Genomic DNA, 27881 nt, shown 5'->3' with positions numbered 1-27881 from the left:
AAGTTAGACCTCTTTGACAACTACAAATCTTGCTTGTTTGTAGGTGACCAAATACTTATTTTCCACCATGATTTGCAAATAAATTCTTTAAAAATCAAACAATGTGATTTTCTGTTTTTTTTTTCCACATTCTGTCTCTCATGTTTGAGGTTTACCCATGTAGACAATTACAGGCCTATAATCTTTTCAAGTAAGAGAACTTGCACAATTGGTGGTTGATTAAATACTTATTTGCCTCACTGTATAATAATAGTGGTCATTTACATTTCAGTGTATTAATATTCAAACTTTGACTCCAAAAGTATCCATGAATAACCAATTGCTAAGTATATTGTATGGGGTACTTTACAGCCTTATCCATCACATCTAGCCATCTTTCCAAATGGCAGGCATGCGTCTATCCACGAAATTCCAAAACCTTGTCAAAGACAAAAAAGGTTTAGGGTGTCAGAAATGAAAATCGTCACTCTCTGAATATTGTTATTTTCCAAAAGTAAAGCCTGTGTATAGTTCCCTTTGAATTTTAAAGAAAAACATAATGGTACTTTTTGAAAGCAAATCTCGCCTGCTTTGCTTCTGAAAATAGATGAGAAGGATCAACAAGCTCTAAAAGCGTTAATATCTCCTACTGGGCTGGTAGTAAATCCTGACTGTACACTGTGTGTGTGAATAGGGTGTCCTGCTGTTCATGTTTACCTCCCCTGCTTCTGGGGCTTCAGTCACAACCGATTCATCGTGCTGCTTTTCAGAAAGCTGCAAGGGTGATGATGCAAGTCTCTTCAGTTCCATTTTGGCAGCAGACCACGGGGTTGTTACAATGTCTTGAAGGGCTTTTAAGCCATCCTAGCAAGAAAGCACAAAACATGCTGAGGATAATAAGTCTGAGGCAACTGAGGGAAAATGTTCTCTACGAGCAGCTGAGGCACTGTCGATTCAATCTCAATGAGTTTGCATTTTAAAGAAGAACAGGACATCAGTACGGGAAGTTAATATACAGACTACAAATTAGACTGAGCGCTCTCTCCATTTTGTTTGCTTTATTCGTATCGACAAGGAGAAGAAACATCCCCGGTATTCTTTATGAGAAGATGATCTTCTCTTCTTCCTTTACCCATACTACACGATACATGAGTTCCATCACTTTTGACAGCAGCTCACTCAGTAATTATTCACACGTTTCCATTAAAGGAGCAGTTGGATGTTTGTACACTCATACCAACTGCTTCACGCCTGGCTGTAGCCTGCCAATAACCAGTCTACAACCCAAACACAAGTTCTTTTTGCATTTTCATAAAAATTGAGGTCTCCGACTTCTAACCCTAAAAAAAAAAAAAAAAAAAAAAAAAAAAAAAAAAAAAACTCTTTCAGCTTTTTTAAATCTGAGGCCTTTGTCAGTAATGATTCATTGAGGGCCCAAATACTCAATAATAAAAGCAAATTAAATTGTTCACACATGAAAATTGACTCTAAACTTGTAATTACAGTCTTGAGAAATGTACTCTTTAATGTCCTTGTGTTATATGTCTTGACTTGATCGGAATTGAGGATTCAAGATTCACCGTCCTGTCTCTCCATGACTTATCCATCAACTGTTTTTTAGCATTTTTCTCTACAATCAGATTTACCAATATTACATTTTTGTAGACAGCAGTGATCAGGATAAAGGTCTCCAATAGGGTTTCCCGATCGCATATTTTTGCACCCAAGACCGAGTCACCTTATTTTGAGAATTTGCTGAAACAGAGTCCCGATCCGATACTGAAAAAAAATTGTTGTTCAAAACAAAATTAAAAATAAGTTTAAAACATTTAACTGTCCCACCATGCCGCCTTCATAATGTGAATTATTTTAAAACAATAATAACATAGAAAAATGCTTGTCTTTATGAAATGCTTCATTGAGTGAGTCCACTCAAATCCACTCACGCTGGTAAGGACAGCCTATCACTTACAGATTGAACACTAGAGGAGTTCCAAAAAATCGATTATTACATGCATCGTGATTCGACACATGACGATTCGATTACAATTCATAAAGGTTCAAAAACGATGTTTTTCCCTCATAACTTTATGGCAGCCGCTCGTATCAGAACAAAATTCAAGACGCGTCTGCCGCCGGGCACCGTTAACAGACGCGCGCACGTTATGATGGATGCTGCTGGTTACTGAGAGAGAGAGACTTACTCCTTTTTAAAAGAAGCGCAACCTGGTGGTCGCGCTTTAGTGCGCAAGTTATTTTTTTAGAGCAAGAGGGGAAGAGAGATAGTTCGTTGCTCCTTGTCATTTAGATGTCCAGCAGTAGTTTTAAGGCATCTAAAAGAGGTGAGCACACGAACCCTCTTGTACTGTTTAGCCTTTTTTGTTTTTGTTTTTGAGATGTTAATAGTTAGCGCCGAGCACTAAGCTATATAGCTAATTAGCTAATTCGCTTATGTGTATTTCATATGCAGAACGTTTAAAACCATGATTAAGTACAGCGGTAACACTACAAACATGCGAAATAGTACAGAATTCTGTGAAAACAAAGTATATTGGTTAAAAGAAGTCTTATTTCTAAAGACACTTAGTTTCCAGAAAATGTGGAATTCACTCCACCTGTGTAAATGTTATTGTATTGTTGAGAGAAATAAGTTCTCCCTTTAAAATGGTGAATGTTTTAGCACTTTCTTGTAAAAAAATAAAAAAATAAAAAAACAGCTTTTTGTTGTATGGACATGTTTCCATCGTTCCTGTTGAATCATTAGGATATTTTAAATGAATAATGGACATAAATTTGTTCGGTTACTGTAGTAAGTAGTAATGTACGATGCATCGATAATAGTGTTAATCTCGATAACCGCGATTATCCTCAATACCGCGATCATCGTTTAATAATCAGATCGTAGCACCCTGAATCGAATCGAATCGTGGGGTGCCTAAAATGGCACACCCCTAATGAGCACACTACCGCTAGTTTTAAACAAGCTAAACGATGGTTGTATTGAGTTTATTTCGTCTACACTTATAGATTACTTGAATTTTTCTTTTATTCCAGACAATTATTTTAGGTCATTTTATTTACCCTACATGTTTCGGTGACTACTTCCGCCTTCATCGGAGTGTCACTGATGTTGGTGTGACGCGTCTGTATTAGCTGATGGATGGAGGCGTGACTCACCTGTCAGATTTGACAGGCAAGTCACAGGTAGTAGAGAGCAAGCTTACATGCTCACTACTACTTGGACCAGCATCCTAGAAGAGTGAATGGTCAGCAGAGGGCGTGACTCGCCTTTCAAATCTGAAAGGTAAGTCACGCCTGTAAAGAACGGCAAGCCGTTAATGTGGATCCAAAACACAGACCAGGAGATCAGTAGAGCGAATTATGTATTTAATGAGTACAACAAAGGGAGCACGCTAAGGAACGCAAGTATAACAAAGTACAACTGAGAGCACGCAAGAGAAGGCGAGTATAACAAAGTACAACTTAGAGAGCACGCTAGAAAACACGAGTATAAGAAAATACAATTTAGAGAGCACGCTAGAAAACGCGAGTATAAGAAAACACAACTGAGGGAGCACGCCAAAAATGGCGTGAATATAACTGAGTACAAAATTACAATTACAAAATCCAAAAGAGCACAAAAATAAACGAGATCAAACCACAACACGATCGAAGAATGTCGGGAAGCACCAAGGGTGACGATGAGCACACAGCGGTAAGCAAAGCAGGTAACAAGCATATGCAATAGTCTGACACTCGTGTATGGTGACAGGAACCCTTAAATAATAAGTGCTCCTGATGCGTCGCAGGTGTGTTGTGCAGCCCCGCCCATCCAGCCGATTCATGTGCTGGAATGAAAGGAAAATAACTGAGAAAACACACAAACATGGCAACGCCTTTATCCATCAGCTGATAAAGACGCTTCACACCAACAGCAGTGCTCTGATAAAGGCGGAAGTAGTAGCCAAAACATGTCAGGTAAATAAAACAACCTAAAACAATTGTCTGGGATAAATGAAAAATTCAACTAAGCTAAACAATGATTGACACATTTGGGCCTTTGATGGTAGAGCTACTCAGGCAAGATCAAAGCTACAAACTCGTCAATTATCTTTAAAAAGCTCCAGGGCACTGTTGAGCAAGAAAAGCAGCAGGAGGGAGAGTGAGAGGCTGTACGGGCATGAAGCAGAAAAAACTTTTTTTTTTTTTTAAATTAAAAAACCTGATCTTTTTCATCCGATTCCGATCCTCTGAAAAATGGTGCAATCAGTCCGATTTCCGATCATGTGATCGGATCAGGACAATTCATGTAATCAGATTCCCCAATTCATGTAATCTGCTTTTAATTCTTCTTTCCAAGTGAGTCAACCTTCCACTGAGCAAACCAGTTTCATCTCCCATCATATAGTGGCAGAAAGAGAGTGCCAGGCGTCAGTTCAAATTATTGACAGGAATTTACAGGTGAACAAACAAAACAGACCACAGAATATAATGAAGCCTGTTCAATGGTGGAAGGGTATGGAGGTAAATTTGTGTCTTTGTTATTATTATATTTTAAAAAGTTGCTTTAATTAAAAAAAATTAGTTGCTTCAATCAAAATATATACTGTATTTTCACAATCAAAATATATATTTTCAATCAAAATATATATTTTCGATCAAAAATTTTCCCCCCCAAAAATACATTTCAAACTCAAAAAAATGCGATCGAAAAGTTTTTTTTTTTTTTTTTTTTTTTCATTGAAACCACTTTTTTGATTGAAGCAATGTTTTGTGTTTGGACCACATTTTGGACAGTTTTTTGTCTTTATTCTATCAAAAAATATGTTTCTTCAAACAAACAAACAAAAAAATCAATCATAGAAATAAAGTTTTTGAATGCGGAAAAATATTTGGGACTCAAAATGTTGCATTTGAACACATAATTTTTCATTGAAATTTTTTTCTTTGATTGAAGCAAGCCTTTTTGTGTTTAGGCCATATTATGGGTAAAACATTTGTGTCTAAATCATTCAATCCCCAAAAAAGGTTATTCAATCCCAAAAAATATTTTCAATCAAAGAAAAAAATAATCTGCAAAAATACAATTGCCCTCCCCTATTTTTTTTTTGTTTTGAAAATATTATTTTTATTTGATTTTTTTTTTCATTCAAGTGTCACTTTTTTTTAAGTGGAAAAAAAGTTTTGAACACACTTTTTTTCTGAAGTGAAAGGATTTTTTTGGGGGATTGAATAATAAATACACAAATTTACCTCCATAGAAGGTAATCAGCAGTGTTTACGCTTATAAGTGATGTATCCGGCCACTTGTGCCTGTCCATGAAATTATTAAAATATGGTCTAAAGCGTTCCCTCACTTTTTGTCTATGACCTATACATGACTTGATGGTTGTGTGGATATGTTACTCACAAATTAAACTATGCAATACTGAATGTAGTTAATAATTTAGCTCACCAATTTGAGCACAGTCTCTGGTGCCACAGGCATTTGTTTTCCATCACCCTCATTTCATATCGTTGTAATTTATAATTAACCAGTTTTCATTGTCCTTCTATGACATCCCTCTGAGGGTAAATACAAACTTAATATTTGCTTGTTTAACATTAATTAACACATTTAATGAGTTGTATGATATGTTCGAACCCTGCATGTTGTCTTGTCATTGTGCATATACATAAGCTCACAAAAAAAAAAGTACAGCTTAGTCTGTTTTACAGTGCCATTTCTGGTCTTTCTGTCTTGTGTTTTGCCCAATCAGCTATAGTAAAGATGTTTATTTTTTCTCCTCATTGTCACTGGAAATAATACACATTTGAGATGAATGAATTTTCTCATAAAGAATAATGGCAATGTAATTATTAATCTCTCTTAGGATCAACACGTTCTCATTTAGAGGCTGACTTGTGATTCCATTGGCATCGGGAATAGATTGATGCATTCATAATCAAAGGGGATAACTGTGCACTGCATAAGTGTGATTAATTACAACCTAAACAATAAACATAAATTCAGCTTTTACAATAAACTGTCTTTTTATAGATGGCTGGAAGAATGTCTTAGTAACTTTGGTTGATTCATACTTAACCAAAGGAATGAGTAATGCAACATGTCATACTGATCAGCAAATCATAACAATGAGTTGGTCAACGTACGTGTGATCTGGGCTGTTACCAAGGGCGCAGGTTTGCATAGGGATGGTAGGGACATAACACTGCCAACTTTTCAAGATGCTCAAAATGTCCCCACCAACATTTAAGCAACCTTATTCGCATTATATAATGACTTTATTTATATAGGTCATTTAGATTGTCTTTCCAAATGTTGTAAGGATAGAATTGATCCTACCCATTATTAAGTGAATTACTTTCATTATTTTCACACATTGACCCCTTTCTTATTGGTGAATGTCCCAGTCCATTTTTTTCCTCAAACGCACACTTGATTTGCTGATGACTTAACCCCGCCCCCATCACATCCCCGTCCCCACATCGTCCCTACCAATATTTAGACCAAAACTATGCCCTTGGCTGTTCCCACAGCAATCAAATAACAAACATGTTAAAAAATTGTACAAAAATAACCCAATTAATTCCCTTATTGATACAGTATATATATTGAAAATGAAAATATTTAAAGGAACAGAAATACTTTGTCCATGTCAGCTAGCAGTTAATGTAGCAGTGTAGCTAACAAATTAAACCAACAATGGAAAAACATATGCAGTAATAATTATAACATGAACGCACACCTCAAAAAGTGATGAATCTAGAGCCAAGTAGCCCAACTTCCAGACAACGAAACAAACAAAAATCATTTGAAAGTTTAAACTTTTTTTTTTTTTTTTTTTTTTTTGTGAACACACTATACTGATTGGCTAAGATTGCAAAACATTTAACCTTCACAGGTAACTCATACACAAAGGTCACAGTAGCTATTGATTGAACACATGCAAAGTGATATTATGAAATCTAGATGATTTTAAAATCCGCATCCATCTAAAATAATGGATCGCCCTACTCTAACCACGCAAGCAGTAAACGCTGCTCTCTCCATAGCAGGGCTGAACGATATTAGAAAAAAACTGAAATTGCGAATTTTGCGGTGTTTGCGATATATTACGATATGTATTGCGATTACTGCTGCAACGATTAATCGATTAATTTGAGTAATTTGATCAGGCGAAAGCTTCGAATCAAATTTTGCTGCATCGAGTATGCATTTATTTAGAGTGGCGATGTAATGGTTCGTTTTGAAAAGTGTTTGCATATAGTTTTATTGATTTGGGTGGATACACTGCCCTCTAGATGCAACAATGAATATGACGTAACTCCTTTACCATAGCTGAATCCAGCTGCTCCCTGTTAAGACCTACAAGCTAGTATGTATTTTTTATGCATTCGTAATTTAGTTTATACTGTAGGTATATTTAGCTGTTTTTGTGGGAACATGTGTTCGAACAAAATATTTTGTTTTACATAGATAACCATAGTACAGTGGTACCTGGACATACGATCGCTTCGACACACGATCTTTTCGACATCCGACGTAAAATTTGACTTGCCATTTGTTTCTACATCCGACAACATGCTTGAAATACGACGATTTTTGACAGCGCCGCAGTTTCTTTGTTTTGCCGGAAGACGGACGAAAGTCTTATTTTCTTGTGAGCGAAATCAACACTGGATCCAAAAAGGTTAGTGCAGGTGGAGAAAAGAATTAAAAGGTGACGCCTACCGTTGAAATGAAGATGTAAATGATAGATAAATATAAGCATGGTGTGTGCATCCATGAACTGGGTCGACAATAGGGCCATAAAATGTCGATCTTGAGATACATCTTATCACGGAAGCCCAAAGTGTGTGTCATGCAGCTGACTGAGCAAAATTGGCACTGACTACCAGGTGATAGGCAAGACATCTACAAGCCCACGTCTCCATGTCAGTTCTTCTGGACAGTCCAGAACAAATGGCAGGACGTCCTGTCTCAACACTTGGAACACCGGAGAACACCCAATATCCAACTGATAACACGACTGATAAGACTCCAACAGCCCCTTTGACGCTGAGGCGGGCAAAATCTCCCACTGCGGTTGCCCCAGTAATGGTGACTCAGCAACTGTGACGCAGGAACTAAACAGCCCAACCTGCAATAGAAGATTATCCCAAACACACCCTTCTTCTTCCCACAGATCGCCCCGAGAGAACCTTAAAAAAAAAGACTGAATATTTAACCCTTTAACACCGAACGTGTCGGATGCGACACGTTTACGCATATCATCTTTGAAGCCTCGTAACGCTGTAATTACGTCACCCACGTGCCCCTGGTTGCTCTCGTTTGAAAGTACGGAAGTTGATGTCCACACCAGTTTTTATTTGAAGTCAATCGACCAAGTAAAACGGGAGATAATGTCATTTGAGTTTTGTAGTTTTATTGCACTCATAAATATGCATTGACACGCTGCATGGACCATGTGTCTATCTCCATATTTCCATCATTTCTTGTCCTTTTTTCAACACCGAAAGCAGCACAAAAGACTACATATCCCAAGGGCCGTTGTGATGTCAAGAAGGACGAACCTAATGTGAACATTTTTAATAAATTGACGAGCAAGGCGCCAAATAAGGGAAAGGAGACATGTGTAGCAAGCAACGGCCGGTTGAATTGAGCTAGCGACTTTGAAACGTGCAGAATGAATCGAAAACTAAATTTAGCGCAAGCTAATTCATTATTTTATCAACTCAAGGAATAGGATAAACTGTATTTGTCATTGTTTTCCTCGGATCAGTCGGCATCTCGGCGAGTAGAAGTGACAGCAGCGCGCAAACGGCGGATGAGTAGGCTGTGTGACGTTGTATGTGACGCAGCTTAGTAACATGTTCAAAAACAAACTTTATTGAGTGCGCAAAAAAAACTTTATTGGGTCGCATGCCTAAAAAAATTTGAATTGAACTGAACTACTTGTCAATATTTTTGAAAATACTTTTTTTTCAATGTTTGTTATTTTTTCTTCACGATGGGAATCTTATCAATTTTTATATAGATGTGTGTTCGAGAAGCTTGATTGCATGTACATATATACCTTTGATAAGGTGATGGGTACAATACCTAACTTCACAAAGAGATATCCTCCAAACCCTTTTTGTGTTGGATAATATATATTTAAAAAAAATCTCACTATTTTGCACTGTATATAACATGTTTTGACCATAGTATGTGTGAAGGCCAAAAACGCCTATGACCATAGCTGCTGTTTGTGTTGAATTGTCAAACATAAAACTAAATCTTATTTTTTTCTATTGAATGTTTATCCTAGCAAGTTAAATAAATATTATCAAGCTTCAAAACGGTTGGTCGAGCATGTTTGGTTGTCAGTGGGACTTCAACATTACAAATTTTGAAAAAAGATTTTTTATATGGCGTGGCTCCTGGGGTGTGGCCTCCCCTCTGCCTCGGCTGCCGGCCGCGGGAGTAGGTTGGGGGGTCGGGTCCCCGATCTTGCATCGCCCCGTGGCAGTTCCTGGGCGTTCTCCTGCCTCCGCCTTCCCCTCTCTTCTCTGGCTGGGCATCCGCCCTGCGCTCCGTCGCGGGTCGCTGACTGGGCGCCGGTGTATCAGCGGGGTGTCGCCTGCACCGGTGGGGGACCCTGCCTTGCCTGGGGCTTGGTGGGCCACTGGGGGTCCCGTGGCGTGCCGTGCCGGTTGGGGGGCTGTGGCTCGTGGCCCGGGTGGGCGGGCGGGAGTGGGTGCGGGCGTGGGGTTGGTGGTGCGTCCCCTCCTGCCATCCCTGAAGGCCGGTTGATGGGTGCGCGGGTGGCCCGGGGGACCACCCTGGGTCCCGGGGGGGGACGATGGCTCCTTTGCTGGGCTGCGGGAGGAGGGATGAGCTGCGCATGGCCCCCCGCCCCCGCGCCCGCCCTCCCTCCCTCCCCGGGCTGGCTGGGTGGGGGCTGTGGCCCTGGGTTGGCGCCCGCGCGGCTTCTCCGCCCGTCTGCGTGGCTGTCGCGCGCCCGGTGGGGCCTGCGTGCTGCTGGATGTGGTAGGGCATTCTCGGGTCGGGGGTCCCGGTGCCGGGATTGGCGATGCGGCGGCGTAGGGTTGGTCGCCAACGGGCTTACTCGTAAGAGATTCACACGATTACTGGGTTCTAGCTCACAGAACTGATTTGTGCACACTCTACCCCTTTCAATCACTTAGCTTATAGGCTTATAGACACCCCCACCCCCATTCTCCTCTTTCACTGGCCAATAGGCCCCCACATGGTGTAAACCGGAAATACATCTCGCTGACGATAGCACCAGCATATTAGTAACTAGTTTAGATGTTCAATGTATATCTAGTTGTTGTTTGTGTATGTGTTTCTTTTCCTTCTTCTCTTGTATTTCTTTTCTTCTGTCCCCCCATAATCCCTTCCTGTTCGCTGCTTTGTCATAATAAAAAGGTATTTTGAATGATCACAATGGGAGTATGTCAGACTCTCAATGTGAAACATTAAAACTGTTCAGAATCTGGGCACTTAGACTTCCATTCTCTGTGTCAAACAGCTGAACAGGACAGGTTTAAAAAAAAAAAAAAAAAAAAAAAAAAAATAAATAAATAAATAAAAAAGATTTTGGGATTTTTTGTCTTTTTGGGTCCAAAATGTGGATTAAAGTTGGTCAGTGAAGAAAACAACAGTTTGGACATGAAGTTCAAGGTATCCTGAAAAAAGGGACCCAACTTGGCCATTGTGAACAGTTTTTTCTTTGAAATATAAAGGCAACATCAAAGGCATGCAAATTCGGCCAAAATAGGCTTAGGTGTTAAAGGGTTAATTAATCGTTGTCGTTTTTCTCGTGAACCTTTTGTTGACTTGTGATATGGTGACCTTGGATCCTCGCCTGGGTCCCTCTGTGCTGTATAATTGCGAGTCAGAATAAATTGTCAACTCGTGTTTCGAAATCCTTTTTCCAGCTATTAAAATGGAGTCAGTACAAGGGGTTAAGACTAAAATGAACACGCGGAGTTTGGCCTTTTGGCCGGGTTGTCGGAGTTTTGCCAGCGCAGCTCCGGCAGTTCGGCTGGCGTGATTCCGGCAATCTGACTAAAAGGTCGGATTCCTTCACTGTATATAAAAGGGATGCCAGGAAGCCATTTCTCTTCACACTTGCTGCTTTTATGGAGCAAAATTAGTCAAAACAATCTCACGCCCTGCGATATGACTATTGCAGATGCGCACATTGCAATGGCGATGCTTAAACAATATATTGTGCAGGCCTACTCTATAAGCATCTTGTTTTCTTGTTGCTTAAAATGAAATTATAAAACACAATGATGTTAAGTGAAATTGAATGAATTTTCTCTTTATCTCCCCACTGTTCTGGCATAAAAGCCCTTCACCTCAGCTCCTCTAACCTTGCTCAATTAAAGGTCATTTCCTTCACAAGCTTACCCAAAGGTCGATGGGTTAATGGGAGTAGATGTTGCTTCGTCAGTCTGAGATACTAATGGAGTTAGACAATGTGGATAGAGATATAACCTCACAGAGATGTGATCTCTTGATCTGACAGAGATATACTGTATTCTCTGTATTGTACTATATACCTGAAAGTCTGCTCCATTTAGCATCTTGAAAAAAATCCCAATGTTCAGTGCTTACAATACAATATGATTTACACTATTTAGACTGTATGTTAGGAAACAGTGTGGTCACACTCTTCCTAGGTCTGACCACAGGTTCATAGAAGCTGTCTGATATATTCCCTCATATTGCAGTCACCTTCAGTCAATATTCCAGTTTCCAATATTTGCCATCCATCAGAATTGAAACCACTATTTTGTGTTTCCCAATGCAACTGATCTAATATCAGCCAAATGATGCTTTTCAATACCTGTTTACTTTTTTGAGTTAGAGCATAGTGATGCTTTGCTGATAATACTCAATGACCACCGCCTGTAACAATACGTCTTTTGAAAAGGACTCAAACATTAATTTTCTTTTGCAATATGTCTCGCTGGCTTACAATGTCAAATTGTGATATATGTAGGATTAAGCAGAAAAACAAAACAAAAAAAAGCTACAATGCTCAAGTAGGTCAAAATCCAGTGTAGGGCTACTGCAACTGAAAACATGTTTTGTTTTCTCCTTGAGATATTATGATAGTTATTCTTTGTCCCGCAGCCCCTTTGAACTCAATTTGACCCCCTTAGAATGCTTTAAAATGCACCAAAATCGGCAGGCAGGTCAAGACAGGTGCAATCTTTTGTACCATGTAAAGACAGATTCCATATACAGTGATACCTCGGCTCACGAACGCTTAAGCTCACGAACTTTTCGCCTCAAGAACATTAAATTCGCGAGCATATAGTCTCTGCTGGCGAACTAGTTTTCGGCGGACGAACCAAGCCACGCGGTCGGACAGCGCCACGAGAAGCTGACGCACGCTCACGGCGTCCCAGTTCGTCCCCTCCCTTTCGTTGAGTGCGGACGTGGTTTGTGTTTGATAGACATTTTGGACCATATTGAGTGTACTTTTGCTATTATGGGACCGAAAAAGAGTTACATACAGTCCTTATGGAAGGTGACTCGTGTTACCAATTCGCCCTCGACTGGTAATTGGCGGTGCTTTCAGCTTCCCACCGTCGTGAGAAGTGGACCGGCGAGTCACGTTGGCTCGTTGTCGTCGGTAGTCTTCGGTTCGCCCGATTTCCTCTCCAGAAAGGAGGCGGCGTGCATACAAACACCCAGAGGCGTCGGATGGCTTTTTGTGGGCACTTTTATTAACAACCAAAAGCATGTGGGGGGCACAGCAGTGGAGTCTACGCTAACTGCGCACTTTGCCGGTAACACTCTCCTTCCAAACAGTAACTCCCTCCCTCCCTCCTCCCACTCCTCCCACTCCCATACCATCGCAAAGGTAAATAAAACAACTTTATTATACAGTACAGTTTATTTCTTTAATTATAATACAATAGCACACTTATTATACATAAAATAAGGTATATTTTTGTGTAGTTTTAAGGCTTATTTAGTAGAAAATTATGTTTTATGGGGACCTGGGAACGGATTATTCTCATTTTAATGGTTTCTTATGGGAAATAAATGTTCGGAAGACGAACTTTTCGCCTCACGCACACTTTCTGGGAACCAATTATGTTCGTGAGCTGAGGTATCACTGTACACTATGCAGCGCCCCCTAGCAGTCATTTTTTGTCCCGCCGACGCTTTGAGCCCTACTTTGACCCCCCAGAATGCTTCAAAACTCACCAAACTCAACAGCCAGGTGAACACAGGTGAAAACTTTGATTAAATGTAAAAAGAAACAAACAAACAAAAAAATCAAAATATGCGTAAATGTGTGTAGCGCTCCCTTGGAGCAAAACCAACTACTTTATTTATTTATTTATTTATTTATTTATTTATTTATTTATTTATTTATTTTTATTTGTGTATATGAATGGGATGTTTGGTCTGGCCCCCTGAACAATACCAGAGAGCATTTTGATCCCCCCACCCCCCATAGTGTTATTTATTTTCTGTCTTTTTTTCTGTAAAAAAAAAACCCAGAGAGTGTTATTTGGTTATTATCTATTTAATTAATAGTGTTATTGTAGGAAAGCCCCATTGCATGTTTGTGCTTTTGTCCAATTGTTACTACGCTGGCCCTTTAAGAAAAGCGACGCTCGCACGAGTCACTTTCTCTCCTCCCTTCATTGGCACGCACGAGGTACAGTCTCTCCCCGCTTCACTGCAGGTGTACACTAGTCACTTTTTCCCCCTTTCACTGCCTGCGGTTTTTTCCTCAAGCTGCCGTCCTGTTTTGTGGCAATCCAAGTGTTGTGTGTGAATGAGAGAGGTGGGTATATTGCAGAAGTGTGCCTTGGCAGTGCATAAACACGTTTGGCAGATGAGTTACCTGCTTAGGGTCCCTTGTATTCGTTTGCCGCCACTAGCTAACCGCTAGCCACCGTGTGCTAACCGTTAGCCGCTAGCGCTAATCGCTAATGCTAATCGTTGGCCCCTTTGGCTACATGGTGGAGGCTGAATTTTGTTTGTTGCCAATTCACTTATCTAAATTGTTAGTTATTTTCCTGCTTAATGTGTATGCTCATTATTGTGAATGATTAGCATTGTATGCCTTATGTAAGCAGTGCATTTCATAGTTAATGCTGTTCCTGTTAATTTAGATATGTTAATTGTTTATCTTGTATTCACAGAAACCACAATACAACAAAATAAATCTCATACTCCTTTCATCATCATTAAAGGAAACAAATAAATCCTGAACGTCCCTTGTTGATTCTCTGATCCATACTCCATAGCGTCACCGGCTTTATTCGACACACCCTCAGAGGGATCCCCAGTCAAATTAACCCTCTTTTTCACTTATTATTATTTATTATTATTATTATATATTATTATTTTATTTACTTTTGTTCCGTGAAGACTCCAAAAAGGGTTATTTGATTGTCGCTTTCTGAAAAACAATACCTTTTTACATTTAGGCACTCCTGCAATCATCACACTTTTTCTGTTACACGCTGACCTCAGCCCCTCATCAGAGAAGGGAAAAGTTATGTGGCCCCCACAGGAAAAAGTTTGGGGACCCCTGCTCTAGAGCGACTTACGTGTGGCATTATTAACACATTATTATATCATTTCACATGTTATTTGGTGTTTTGGAGTGACACTGATGGTTTGGTAAACTTGCCAGGATCTTTATGCTATAGTTATCTGAATAGCTATGTTAAGTTAACATACCGGCCACGTTCGAATTTCGTTGTTCATACATCATGTAACATTATTATACTGTACACTTATTCAGCATGTTGTTCTCTATTGTATTTTTATTTTAAATTTCCTTCAAAGATGGAATATCTGTTCTATCTGTTGGATTTTATCAAGTAAATTTCCCCCAAAAATGCGACTTATACTCCGGTGCGACTGATTTTTTTTTTTTTCCCCCTCTTCATTGCGCATTTTTGGGCTGGTGCGACTTATACTCAGGTGCGACTTATAGTCCGAAAAATACAGTAATATAAAACACGTAGATTACTCACTTCCTCGTTGGTCCAGTGGTCCCACATTTGTTTGACTTGTTTTGCCCATTCTTCGCATGTGTACAAGGATCTTTTGGAAATCCAAAAAGCCTCACACCACTCTCCCCCGTGTAACAACAAAAGCCTGTAGCACATTGGGCTGGCGTGACTCAAAAAATAGTCTGCAAAATCAGCTAAATCTGCAGTCTCTCTACATAAAATAGTAATGCCTGTATTGTGAGATGGTTAATCCGCTGACGTCACATCAGCTTCTTTCGCAATCCACTATCTGGCCGGAAGTCTCTCATTTTCATAGCGCGGGATTCAAATTCAGTTTAATTCAATTTAATAAATATATCTATCGCTTCCACACACATTCAAGCACACCATTGCCATAAGTGGAGTTTAAGGGGGGCCAGGAGGGCCAGGCCCCCCCGGTGGCCGAAAAGTGTCATGGCATGTAATTGACTTTCCCATATATGGATACAAGTTGTAAAGCATTAAAGCAAACAACAAAAATGAATGAAATGATCAAAAAAAAAATTTTTTTATAATGGGTCAAAATTATTTTTCGAACAGATCATGTGACTAGCACCTTAGACGGTCATTTGCTTTGCATATTATTTATTATTATTATTTAATAAAAAAAATTAGGGGAGGGCAATTTTATCTTTCAAATGATTTTTTTCTTTGTTTGAAAATTTTTGGGGGGGATTGAAAGATTTAGACACAAATGTCCTACCCATAATATGGCCCCAAAACAAAAAAGATTGCTAAAATCAAAGAAAACTTTTTTGATTAAAAATTAAGTGTTCAAATGCTTTGAACAAATGTGTTCAAATATTTGAGTCTCAAATATTTTTTCGCATTCAAAAACTTTTTCTCTACAATTGGAATTTTCCTTTTTTTGATAGAAGTGATTTTTCGTTTGAAAATATATGTTTTTTTGTTTGAAGCAACTTATTTTTTGATTGAATAATAAAGACACAAATGTCCTAGCCAAAATGTGGCCCAAACGCAAAACGACATTACTTCAATCAAAAAAGTTGCTACAATCAAAAAGAAAAAAAAACCTTCAATCAAAACAAAAATTCAAAGAAAAACAGCTTTCAAATGCATTTTTTGAGTTTCAAATTTATTTTTGCATTCAAACACATTTTTTTCTTTTTGATCGAATAATGAAGACACAAATCTACCTCCATATGGCTGCACCCAGGGGATACAATTGTTGACTGGGGTAACTACATTGGCACGACACCGGTGGGCGTACCATATTTAATGGATGACGATCTTGGCGAAAAGTATAGCTGTCCTAAGCAGCCTGATTTAGAATTCCCCTCAAGAATGATGGGAAACAAAAAAAACGCTCATTTTCAACTTATTATTATACATATTCTTGTAAGTTAATTTTATTGCTGACACTGCGTATCAGGGTCATCAACATGTTGTGCCCCCCCCGGCCAGAAAGTCAAACTCCGCCTATGTCCATTTCATTCAGGAGCATAAAATACAGCGTGTAATATGAAATAAACACGCTTTTTTGTGTCACAGACACTTAAATAGTAATAGTTCAGCATTCAAACTCGAAGACATAATCTGGAAATCCATTTTTATTTTACCTATTCTTTTCTCTCTTGTTCACAGTATACTATGTGGAAAAGCATGCAGTAATTTACAGCTCATCATTTTTGCCCTTGGCTAAATTTTGTGGGATGGTTTAGCTATGGAGGCCAAACGCTTGCTCATTTTATTCCTCATGAAACTAAACCGCTCATATTATTTGTAATGAAACTGCCGCTTTTCCTCTAATCTCCCTTCTGCTCCCTTTATTCCTCAGGATCTGAAGAAGGTGCTGTCTTTCCCCCCATTCCCAGGGGAATTTTTGCACCCGGTCGTGTATGCCTGCACTGCGGTCATGTTGCTCTGCCTCTTTGCCTCCATCATCACATATATAGTGCATCACAGGTAAGAAAATTCACCCCGTTTAGCAAATATTTATGTTGAAAGGCGCATTGGCAGCTCTGCAATTGACTGGCAATGAGTTCTGGGTGCCTGAGGGCCTCATTTTCACTCCAAGCGCTGATCGTCTCAATCCCCTCAAGACTCCAAACAGGACATGTCCAATCAAAAATAAATAGATTGGCTTACTAATGTATGTCAAGTTTAATCTGCTGCCGCAAGCAACTTTGTATGTCATGGCATAATTTCTGCCTTATTTATATTTTAATTTTGAATTGTGTCATGACTATGCTGGCTGGAGTTTGACTAGATTTGATTAAACACATCGACACATGCTACATACAGTAAAGGTACAATTAAAAAAATTGTGCTACTACTATTTTTCTACCATCGGATGCTCAATATTTAGATCTGCATTACAGGTAGTCCCCGGGTTACGAACGAGTTCCTACGCTGGCGACGTAACCAGAATTTCAGTGTAAATCGGAATTAACCATACAGTGGGGCAAATAAGTATTTAGTCAACCACCAATTGTGCAAGTTCTCCTACCTGAAGAGATTACCGAGGCCTGTAATTGTCAACATGGGTAAACCTCAACCATCAGAGACAGAATGTGGAAAAAAAAACAGAAAATCACATTGTTTGATTTTTAAAGAATTTATTTCCAAATTAGGAAAATAAATGTTTGGTCACCTACAAACATGCAAGATTTCTGGCTGTCAAAAAGGTCTAACTTCTTCTAACGAGGTCTAATGAGGCTCCACTCGTTACCTGTATTAATGGCACCTGTTTTAACTCATTATCGGTATAAAAGACACCTGTCCACAACCTCAGTCAGTCACACTACAAACTCCATTATGGACAAGACCAAAGAGCTGTCGAAGGACACCAGAGACAAAATTGTAGACCTGTACCAGGCTGGGAAGACTGAATCTGCAATAGGTAAAACGCTTGGTGTAAAGAAATCAACTGTGCGAGCAATTATTAGAAAATGGAAGACATACAAGACCACTGATAATCTCCCTAGATCTGGGGCTCCATGCAAGATCTCACCCCGTGGCGTCAAAATAATAACAAGAACGGTGAGCAAAAAATCCCAGAACCACACGGGGGGACCTAGTGAATGACCTACAGAGAGCTGGGACCAGTAACACAATGCGCCGCCAGGGAATCAAATCCTGCACTGCCAGACGTGTCCCCCTGCTGAAGAAAGTACATGTCCAGGCCCGTCTGCGGTTCGCTAGAGAGCATTTGGATAATCCAGAAGAGGACTGGGAGAATGTGTTATGGTCAGATGAAACCAAATTAGAACTTTTTGGTAGAAACACAGGTTCTCGTGTTTGGAGAAGGAAGAATACTGAATTGCATCCGAAGAACACCATACCCGCTGTGAAGCATAGGGGTGGAAACATCATGCATTGGGGCTGTTTTTCTGCAAAGGGACCAGGACGACTGATCTGTGTAAAGGAAAGAATGCATGGGGCCATGTATCGCCAAACACACAGCCAGGGCAACAAAGGAGTGGCTTCGTAAGAAGCATTTCAAAGTCCTGGGGTGGCCTAGCCAGTCTCCAGATCTCAACCCCATAGAAAATCTGTGGAGGGAGTTGAAAGTCCGTGTTGCCCAACGACAGCTCCAAAACATCACTGCCCTAGAGGAGATCTGCATGGAGGAATGGGCCAAAATACTAGCAACAGTGTGTGAAAAGCTTGTGAAGAGTTACAGAAAACGTTTGGCCTCCGTTATTGCCAACAAAGGGTACATAACAAACTATTGAGATTAACTTTTTGTATTGACGAAATACTTATTTTCCGCCATGATTTGCAAATAAATTCTTTAAAAGTCAAACAACGTGGTTTTCTGTTTTTTTTTTTCCACATTCTGTCTCTCATGGTTGAGGTTTACCCATGTTGACAATTATAGGCCTCGCTAATATTTTCAAGTGGGAGAACTTGCACAATTAGTGATTGACTAAATACTTATTTGGCCCACTGTATAAGTACCCCAACATACCCCCTAAATCTTAAAATATCTATCCAAAAACATATATTATATGTCATTGTACATTGCTCGCTAAAATGTTGTAGCTAAATCCTAGCTCGACAGTAAGCTAAGCGCCAAAATGACGATGTCAGATGTCCGTGTAGTTTGCTGACTTTATTCAGCTCTTCATGACATCAACACTTGCAGAATGAAACTAAAATAAAAAAGAAATCAGTTTCATCTTCAATAACGGCAATTCAAATTTGCGTTTATAACCAGATGCTGATACAGCAATAACAATCCACACAAACGATTAGCATGTATCAGTTCGCATCCGCACATCATCAAAAACAATCGCAGAAATCGCAGACATCAAGGAGTGGTCGAGATGTTAGACATCAATTAATGATTCTAAGCTAAAAATGACAGACATTTTGAATGATAAATATAATTAATTACCTTAGTTTTATGGCTGGGTTAAAACAAAAGCGGTTGCACGACGTCTGTAAACAGGGGTTTCCAGGGTAAAACGGACCAATTAAAAATAGTTCGGGGGCTTATTGCGCCATGAATCTGCTATGGCAGCATATAGACATATTGTTCTATCAAACACAACAGTTGTTTTGGCTTAAAATACAGCAGTTTTAGTTTCAGAGGAGTGCAAGAGCAGAAACTGCTTTTTCAGTCTTGTCTGTTTTCTGCCATATATGTATATACAGTGGTACCTCTACATACGAATTTAATTCGTTCCAGGACCTTGTTTGTAAGTCGAAATGGTCGTATGTCGAGCAGGATTTTCCCATAGGAATACATTATAATTCCATTAATTCGTTCCAAAGCCTAAAAACATACACTAAATTCTTAATAAATACTGCTGGCACTGTTACAAATGGCAATTAAACATAGAAAAACAAATAAGTTATAAATAAATAAGTCAGAATAATATAATAATAATAAGAATAATTAATAATTATTCCTGTAAATAATGTAACGAATTGGATTCTAATATGGCGGACACTTTTTACTGTCCCTGAACGCACCGCGAAGCTGACGTCATAGTGAGATAGGTCGGTGCGGTAGAGATAATACTTTCGTTTTCTTGAGAGCAGTCAACTGCTTAAGACAATGGGCGTTTTGTGTTGGATAAGTTCTTAAATAAATGATAAAAACGTGACGAAGCTGGCGATTTCCTTGGCAATGTTACCACAATAATAATTGTCACCTTAACTTATAAATAGTGGCGAACGGTGGTCGGAAGAGGACCATGGAGCTGTATTGTTGAGCCAGTTCAGGGACGCGCACCCCAAGCTCATATTTTTCTATAACTTGCATCTTCATTTCAAAGGTAAGCATTACTTTTTTCCTTGTTTCTCCAACTGTATCAACTTTTTTTGAAAACTGTGTTGATTTCTCACACAAGAAAATCCACCGTGCGTTCGTTTGCAGTGCTGTCATGTCGTCGTATTTCGAGCAACTCGTCGGATGTAGAAACAAATGGCGGCTCAAATTTTACGTCGGATGTCGAAAAGATCGTGTGTCGAAGTGATCGTATGTAGAGGTACCACTGTATATATATATATATATATATATACTTTTTTTTTTAATAAATGGTTTAAAGCACTTCAAATGTAATAATTATGATACGTTTTAAACATGTTACTGTCCCACTGAATTATTTTCAAACGAAAATAAAGTAGAAAAATGCTTGTCTTTAATAAATGCTTTATTGAGTGAGTCCACTCAAATTTGCTCAAGCTGCTCACTTACAAACAATGAGTTGCCACAGCAATTGTTTAACGAGTTGCACAATGATTGGCGCATGCAGCGCTTTGAAGTTTCGGCTTTCAAGCGTTTCTGGCGCAATCAAACCTTAACGTCTGGCAATCATCATTAACTTTAATAAGCAACTCGAATGCACTGCCTGACTGTTTTTAAAGACTACTTTTGATTTTTTTTGGTACTGTTTAGCTGCTTGGACACTTAGAATGGTAAATCTTTGGTTTAATTCTTAGGTGAAACAGTTGTAATGTGCCACATCGGAGTTTGGTGTATTCTTATTGTGGCCGTTTATATTATATTTTATAAAGTATCAAAGTATCACGATATATCACCATTTCGATATTTTGTCACACCCATAATCTCAATATAAAAACAGTGGTATCTCGACATAAGATCGCTTCGACACACGATCTTTTCGACATCCGACGTAAAATTTGACTCGACATTTGTTTCTACATCCGATTACATGCTCAAAATACGACGACATGACAGCACTGCAGACGAACGCACGGCGGATTTTCTTGTGTGAGAAATCAACTCAGGTTTCAAAAAGATTGGTACTGGTGGTGAAACATGCAAAAAGGTGACGCTTACCTTCTAAATGAAGATGCGAGTTATAGAGAAATATGAGCGTGGGGTGCACATCTGTGAATTGGCTCAACAATAAATCTCCACGGTTCTCCTCCAACCACTGTTCGCCAGACTTATAAGTTAAGGTGACAATTATTATTGTGGTAACATCGCCAAAGAACTCGCCAGCTTTGTCATTTATTTCACAATTTATGTAACACAAAAGTTGACGGTGTTCTCAAGAAAAAAATTTAAAGTGAAAGTGAAACTCAACCTCCACCGCTTCCTCTCTCTGACACATCAGCCGTGCGGTGCGTTCAGGTAGAGCAAAAAATGTCTGCCACATTACAACCCGATTCTTTACATTATTACAGGAGCTGTTATTATTATATTATTTTTCCAATTATTATTCATTAGGGGTGTAACGGTACACAAAAATCTCGGTTCGGTACGTATCTCGGTTTTGAGGTCACGGTTCGGTTCATTTTCGGTACAGGAAGAAAACAAAATGCAAAATATAAATGTGCTAGTTGTTTATTACACACTTTTGTGCTTTAAACAATAGGAACATTAGCCTTTACAAAGCTAGAATTCTGCTCAAAAAGTAGCGGGTATTTAAAGATAATAATCCAACAACAATTTGCCTTTCAGACCCTGCGTATTAGTCAGCTTTTTTTCTGAAAGAAAGAAGCGGAAAAAAAGTCCTGTGCTAAAGAGAAAAGCAATCCCAATGACAAAGATTTTAACATGAATTTTCCAAATGAAATGCCTCAATGAATCTTTTTTTTTTTCTTATGAATGGTTTTCAAAAGCTTTATTGGTGGATTTTCTCAAGTTAAAGCGCCACACAGAAATTAATCAATTTAATTGTGTAAGCAGGATCTTGCTATTTAATTACAGGTGTTTTAGCTCATTTCAATTTATTTTGTTTAAATGGGTTATTATTTATTTTATTATCTGTTTATATTTTACAAATGTAATGTAGTATTCATTGATATTGTATATTTTATGTTGTATAACTTTAGTTCCTATGTGAATATTAGTTCATACTTGTTTTGTTGTGGTAGGAGGGTTTTGTTTGAACACGGGGCCGTGTTGGTTATTATTATAGCAGAGAAGACAGCAGTAAATCAACAAAGACAAGTCAACTGTGCCCCGATCTACCACTCCAGAGATCTGATCGACTCAAAAAGTGGGTTACGATTGCATATTAGTTTGAAAATCGACCGGATCCACCGTGTTTTTACACGAGTGACTTCCAGTCTGCCCGCTGCTAGCTAGTAGTATTGAAGCAGGAGGGCCGCGTCTCGCGTCAAATAATAAACTCGTTCTTTTCGTGTGCGTCGCATTGAGCAGCTTCTGGGACGCGTCTAACACGCGGCCGCACTGCGACTGGTGTGCATTGGCTGATTGACTTTAACGCCCGCGTTTCACTGCGTTCTCGCAGCGGCCACGTTGTCACGCCATTGACGTTTCTTATACTGTCCTACCGTGTTGGTCCTCATTATAGTAGAGAAGACGGAGTAAATATAATTTACACAAAGAAACTGTAACCCGATCGACTCACAGCCTCGAAAAGTAAGGGTTACATTACGTTAGAAACTCGTTCGGTACGCCTCCGTTCCGAACAGAGGACCCCGAACTGAAACGGTTCAATACAAACACATGTACCGTTACACCCTTATTGTTCATGATTTAATTGTTTTGCTATGTGTAATTGCCATTTGTGATAGTACCAGCAGTATTTATTAAGGATTCAATGTAGGTTTTTGGGCTGTGGAACAAATTAATGGAATTATAATGTGGGAAAATGGAAAATGTGGGAAAATCCTGCTCGACATACGACAATTTCGGCTTACAAACAAGGTCCTGGAACGAATTAAAAAAACTTCGTATGTAGAGGTACCACTGTACTATATAACAACTATAACAAGGGAACACCCTGTGCAGAAGGGATACCGAAGGATAAGAAGAGATAAGATAGGGGTGTGATAGAGTAGGTGAGTGCAGCAGCAACCTTAGTAATGAAAAATGCTTTCTCTTATCAACTTTTGAAGTACGCAGGTTGCAACTTAACCAAAATAGAATACTGCGGGTCTTAGTGTGAATGTTTTACTGTATATAATCTTACCTTTATTCAAAGACTCCATATAAAAGCCACAACATGCTCAGAGAACGGTTTTTCGTTAAGGACCTTCCTTCATTTCCATCTCTTCTCCCTCCTTCATCCCATTGTCAATCCTCCTCACTACTAAACATCTATGTTTCAGAACACTTTAGTTATGTAGTATCACTCAAGCTGATTGTCAGTCCGTGAAGCACTAACAGGGTGATAAATAGGCAAAACGCGAGGGGGGTTCGCTTGAGGCTAGACGCAGTAGATTGTAGAATTGTTTTGTTTCTGACATCACATGCACTTAAATTAATGCCAAAGGGTTATGGCAGTACTTCTCAAATGTTTATTGCCATGGCCCATTTTGTAGTAAGAAATTAAAATGTTTATTTATCGTTTGGTTTTTCTGTAGTATATTTATTGGGTTATGCATGTCTCTTTCTTTCCGTTCTCTGAATGTGAAATCGCAAAAATAAAGATTTGTTTTCCCCCCTGTGCACTCTAATCCCATCATTAGTTCTGTGTGCTGCAGTTCTGATGATAGAATACAAAATATGAATACACCCCACAGATGATAATCACTGGATTAGGAAGAGATGTGACAAGTGTCACCATGATAAAAATACTAAACCATCAGTGACAAAGTATGTGATAAATAAGTAAGTAATTAAATGGAAATGATGCACGCTGCAAAGTCCATTATTGTGTTAGACTTAGGCTCCAGTATATGCTCATTATGGAGAGTTTCATTTTTGGTTCATGATTTGGCTCCGTTGATGTTTAATAACACTTCCCTAATCCCAGTGTTCTCAATCCGCTGTTCTTAGTGTAACCAGTGACATATACTGACATATATACACGGCCACCCAAAAAAAGGGAACTTTCTCTTTTTAACAATCCAATAAATCTGCTGTTGACCACTGTTGAAAAAATGATGCCATTCAAAGAACAATTGTGGAATTTTCCTTTAAAAATGACACCCTTTAAATGGCGTCCTCCTGCATGAATGCATTCTTATAATATGCTGTTGACGACTGTTGAAAAAAAAAACAGGATTTTTTTTGCGTAATGACAGACATGAGCATGTGGCAATGACCTTGAGCAAGTAAACAATGCGCCATTTTAGTAACCATGGTGAAATCAGGAAGAAATTCACAGTATCCCAGCTAAGATGTGGAATCAATGAGGAATCTCAACAGCAAATTTCAAAAACGCATTTGTACAGGAGGACGCGATTTGAAAAATGACCAGTTTAAAAAAAAAAAAAAAAGAAAAAGAAAAAAAAAACTTCCATTGTTTTTTAAATGCCATGTCTTAAGGTTTCAATTACTATAAATCAGTGTTGTTGTTAGCAGCTCATTTAATTCTCGTCTTAGTCTTTTGGACGAAAATACTTATTAGTCTTAATCATATTTTAGTTATTTCTTATTGTCTAGTTTTAGTCAACGAAAACACAAATTCCGTCTAGTTTTAGTCGACAATTGTCAAAATGTTTTCGACTATAAACTTGAAAAGTTTTAGTCAATGAATCAATAAAAAAATAAATTAGGGCTGTCAAATTTATCGCGTTAATGGGCGGTCATTGATTTTTTTTATTAATCACGTTAAAATATTTAACTCTCATGCATTGCCGCAAACAAACTACAATGGCGCCGTTTTATGTATATTGAGAGCTAAGAGGCAGAGACAAGCATGTGGAGTAGATACAGGCATTCATTGGGGCCGCGCTATTTATTGGCATAAGCTTTGGCATCTCTTCCACAACAATTATAACTATTGTGGCGAGTGACGTGGGGAAGTATGGCAGGAAATAATCTTTTTCTTAACACCCTGTGTTGAACACAACGCAGAGAAGATATACCATTTGCAGCCACCACTGACAGTCATGGTTGCCCAACTTCCCAGCATGCATTTGGATGGAACAGTTAAGTCACTACAGTATCATTTACTGAAAGCACAACAAAAATAATATTCCTATCTCTCCAAAAAATGATGTTCACAAAAAGAAAAGCGCTCAATGCAAAGAGAACTGGCATTCCCAGTCAAAATAGCTATGCAAAATAATTATTCAGACTTTGGTTAAACATGTCGTTTAGCTCAACAAATGCACTAGATGGCAATATTTAGTCATAATATATAAACTATCAGAGGTCTCGTACGTTGTGAAGTCAACACTCAAATGAACGTAAGGTACAATTAACCCGGAAACTACGGCACTAGTCGAGGGGCAAAACACACTAAAAAAACTTGGTTAGATCTCTAATTAATTTAAAACTCGCCCTTGACACCTTTTTTTGTATTTCAATCACTACCTTCCACAATGGCGAGCTATTAGTTTATTTTTTGAGTGAAAACTTTACAAATTTCATTAAAACGAAAACATACAGAGGGGTTTTAATATAAAATTACTGTAACTTGTACTCACATTTATCTTTTAAGAATTACAAGTCTTTCTGTCCGTGGATCCCTTTCAAGGAAAGATGTTAATAATGTTAATGCCATCTTGTGGATTTATTGTTATAATAAACAAATGCAGTACTTATGTATGTACAGTATGTTGAATGTATATATCCATCTTATCTATCCATTCCAACAATAATTTATAGAAAAATATGGCATATTTAAGAGATGGTTTGAATTGCGATTAATTACGATTAATTAATTTTTAAGCTGTGATTAATTCGATTAAAAATTTTAATCGTTTGACAGCCCTAAAATAAATAAAAGGTTTCCAAAAATTTCGAATGAACATTGACAGACGAGCATATAATTGTAGAGTCTACAAGGACATCAACGTCTTCATGATGATAATCCACACTCAGCAGGAAAACAGTACATTGTTTGCGATTAAATAAACTCACCTGGATGCCACGAACTGTATGTAAAAAGTTTTCCAAGAGTTTAAGAAAACACTCGCCGAGTCACCGCGCTAAATGCTAAAGTTAACACGAATTCTATGCTAACGCTTAAAGTTAGTTAAGGCTGTGATGATCACTCAGCCAAAAATTACCAAGCACCACCTGACACGTGTTTCACAAAAGAAGCCTGGAATGGGCATACGCTTAAGCCTGTGTGTGGGCCGGGAGGTCGGGGGTGGCGCAGCACGTCACATGAGTGACACGACCAAACGCTGTTAAGATACTTGCTAACTACACATACAATAAGAAAATATCACACATTGTGTACTTATGACGCAAACTATGGCAAATTTTCATCTTGTCAGACGACAACTGACATCCATCTCGTTGTTTTGGTCTCCCAAGACACGTTTTTAGCTTGTCATAGTCATGAAAAAAAATTGTTCGTTGAGAAAATATTTTTGTTTGCAACAACACCGCAATAAATATTTTTTTTTGTCTTCTATCATTCTTGGTTGTACTGCTTTGTAAAAAAGTTCACGTTATTTTGGGTCACCGTAATGGAAGAGGATTACGGCCACTGAAAGGGGAAAAACTGGCCAAGATTCTGACTTTATTCTCAGAATTCTGACTTATTCTCAAATTAATTATATTAAGTCACAATTCTGACTTTATTCACAGAATCTTGGCTACCGTTTTCTTCCCCCCTTTTTCTTCAGTGGCCCTAATCCTCTTACGTGCTATGCCCGTACCCTGTATATACTGTTTTTATATATAATTAAATATTTTTTTTTTGTTTTCAAGAATGAAATTGACTTCCAATGCGCAAAACACAATGTAAAAAGACAGCTCAATTCATCCCAGTCTCTGCGGTTAAGGGGTGTGCAGGGTTGCAGGTTAATTTACTTGACCCAATGAAGTGCAGTGCGGAGCCTATGAAAATCTCCTTCCAAGAAAGCCAACAGCCAGCTTGATTTATGGCCGCTTTGCTGGATGCACTTCAATACCTGTGCTATGGCAAAGGCAGCAGCACCAGCTCTTACCCAAAGCTGCAAAGCCTGGCCCTAGACACGCCTTGCAACTGACTGCTGCCAATGCTTCATCTGGAGTTGGCTCAAGTGCTACTGGACCACTGTAAAAAATGTGCCAAACTATATATTGCTGTGGTTTGACCTATTCAGCCTATTCTGTAACTGGAGAGAATGTGGTAAAGTGGGTTAAGTGCCTTGCTCGTGGCTATTTAACTCTGGGCTCTAAACAAATATACTGTAAGTACACATAACACGACGTTTCAGTTGATTTTGTGAACCGGAAAAGATCGCCATTCCTGATCAAGCCATCTCTGAGTGATTCCTCTTTGTTTGCATATCTCCCTCTGTATAGTGACACTAATATTATGTTCTTCTGATACTTTTTTTCAATTTGAACAAAGCTATCCCAACATTATAGCCATATGCAGGTAGCCTGTTCCTACGTGGCGACGTAACCCAACTTTCCGCATAAGTCAGAATTAACCCTTTAAGTACCCCTAATTACCCTCTCAAAATAACTGTCCATCACACCATAGTTCTTCTTACAATACAATGATATTTATTAATTTGGCACTGTCAAACTATGAACATAC

At 38.8% G+C, this 27881-nt stretch overlaps 1 protein-coding gene across 8 annotated transcripts in view; it reads left to right on the top strand.

Annotated features, from left to right (window-relative positions):
• LOC130922696 (adhesion G protein-coupled receptor A1) overlaps positions 1 to 27881 on the top strand; it is a 264480-nt gene that overhangs the window by 199053 nt on the left and 37546 nt on the right. For 7 of the 8 annotated variants that reach the window (XM_057847627.1, XM_057847628.1, XM_057847625.1 and 4 more), the window contains one exon: positions 16832 to 16959. In XM_057847627.1, the coding sequence (XP_057703610.1) occupies positions 16832 to 16959 (128 nt within the window). Of the gene's footprint in view, positions 1 to 13710; positions 13812 to 16831; positions 16960 to 27881 lie in introns of those variants that run through there. The other variant, XM_057847634.1, reaches the window with a different exon arrangement.

The sequence above is a fragment of the Corythoichthys intestinalis genome, chromosome 10 (genome assembly GCF_030265065.1).
Source record: "Corythoichthys intestinalis isolate RoL2023-P3 chromosome 10, ASM3026506v1, whole genome shotgun sequence".
In the NCBI taxonomy this organism is placed as follows: domain Eukaryota; kingdom Metazoa; phylum Chordata; class Actinopteri; order Syngnathiformes; family Syngnathidae; genus Corythoichthys; species Corythoichthys intestinalis.
The sequence above is the reverse complement of the archived record's forward strand: the minus strand, read 5'-3'. Positions and strand labels throughout refer to the sequence as shown.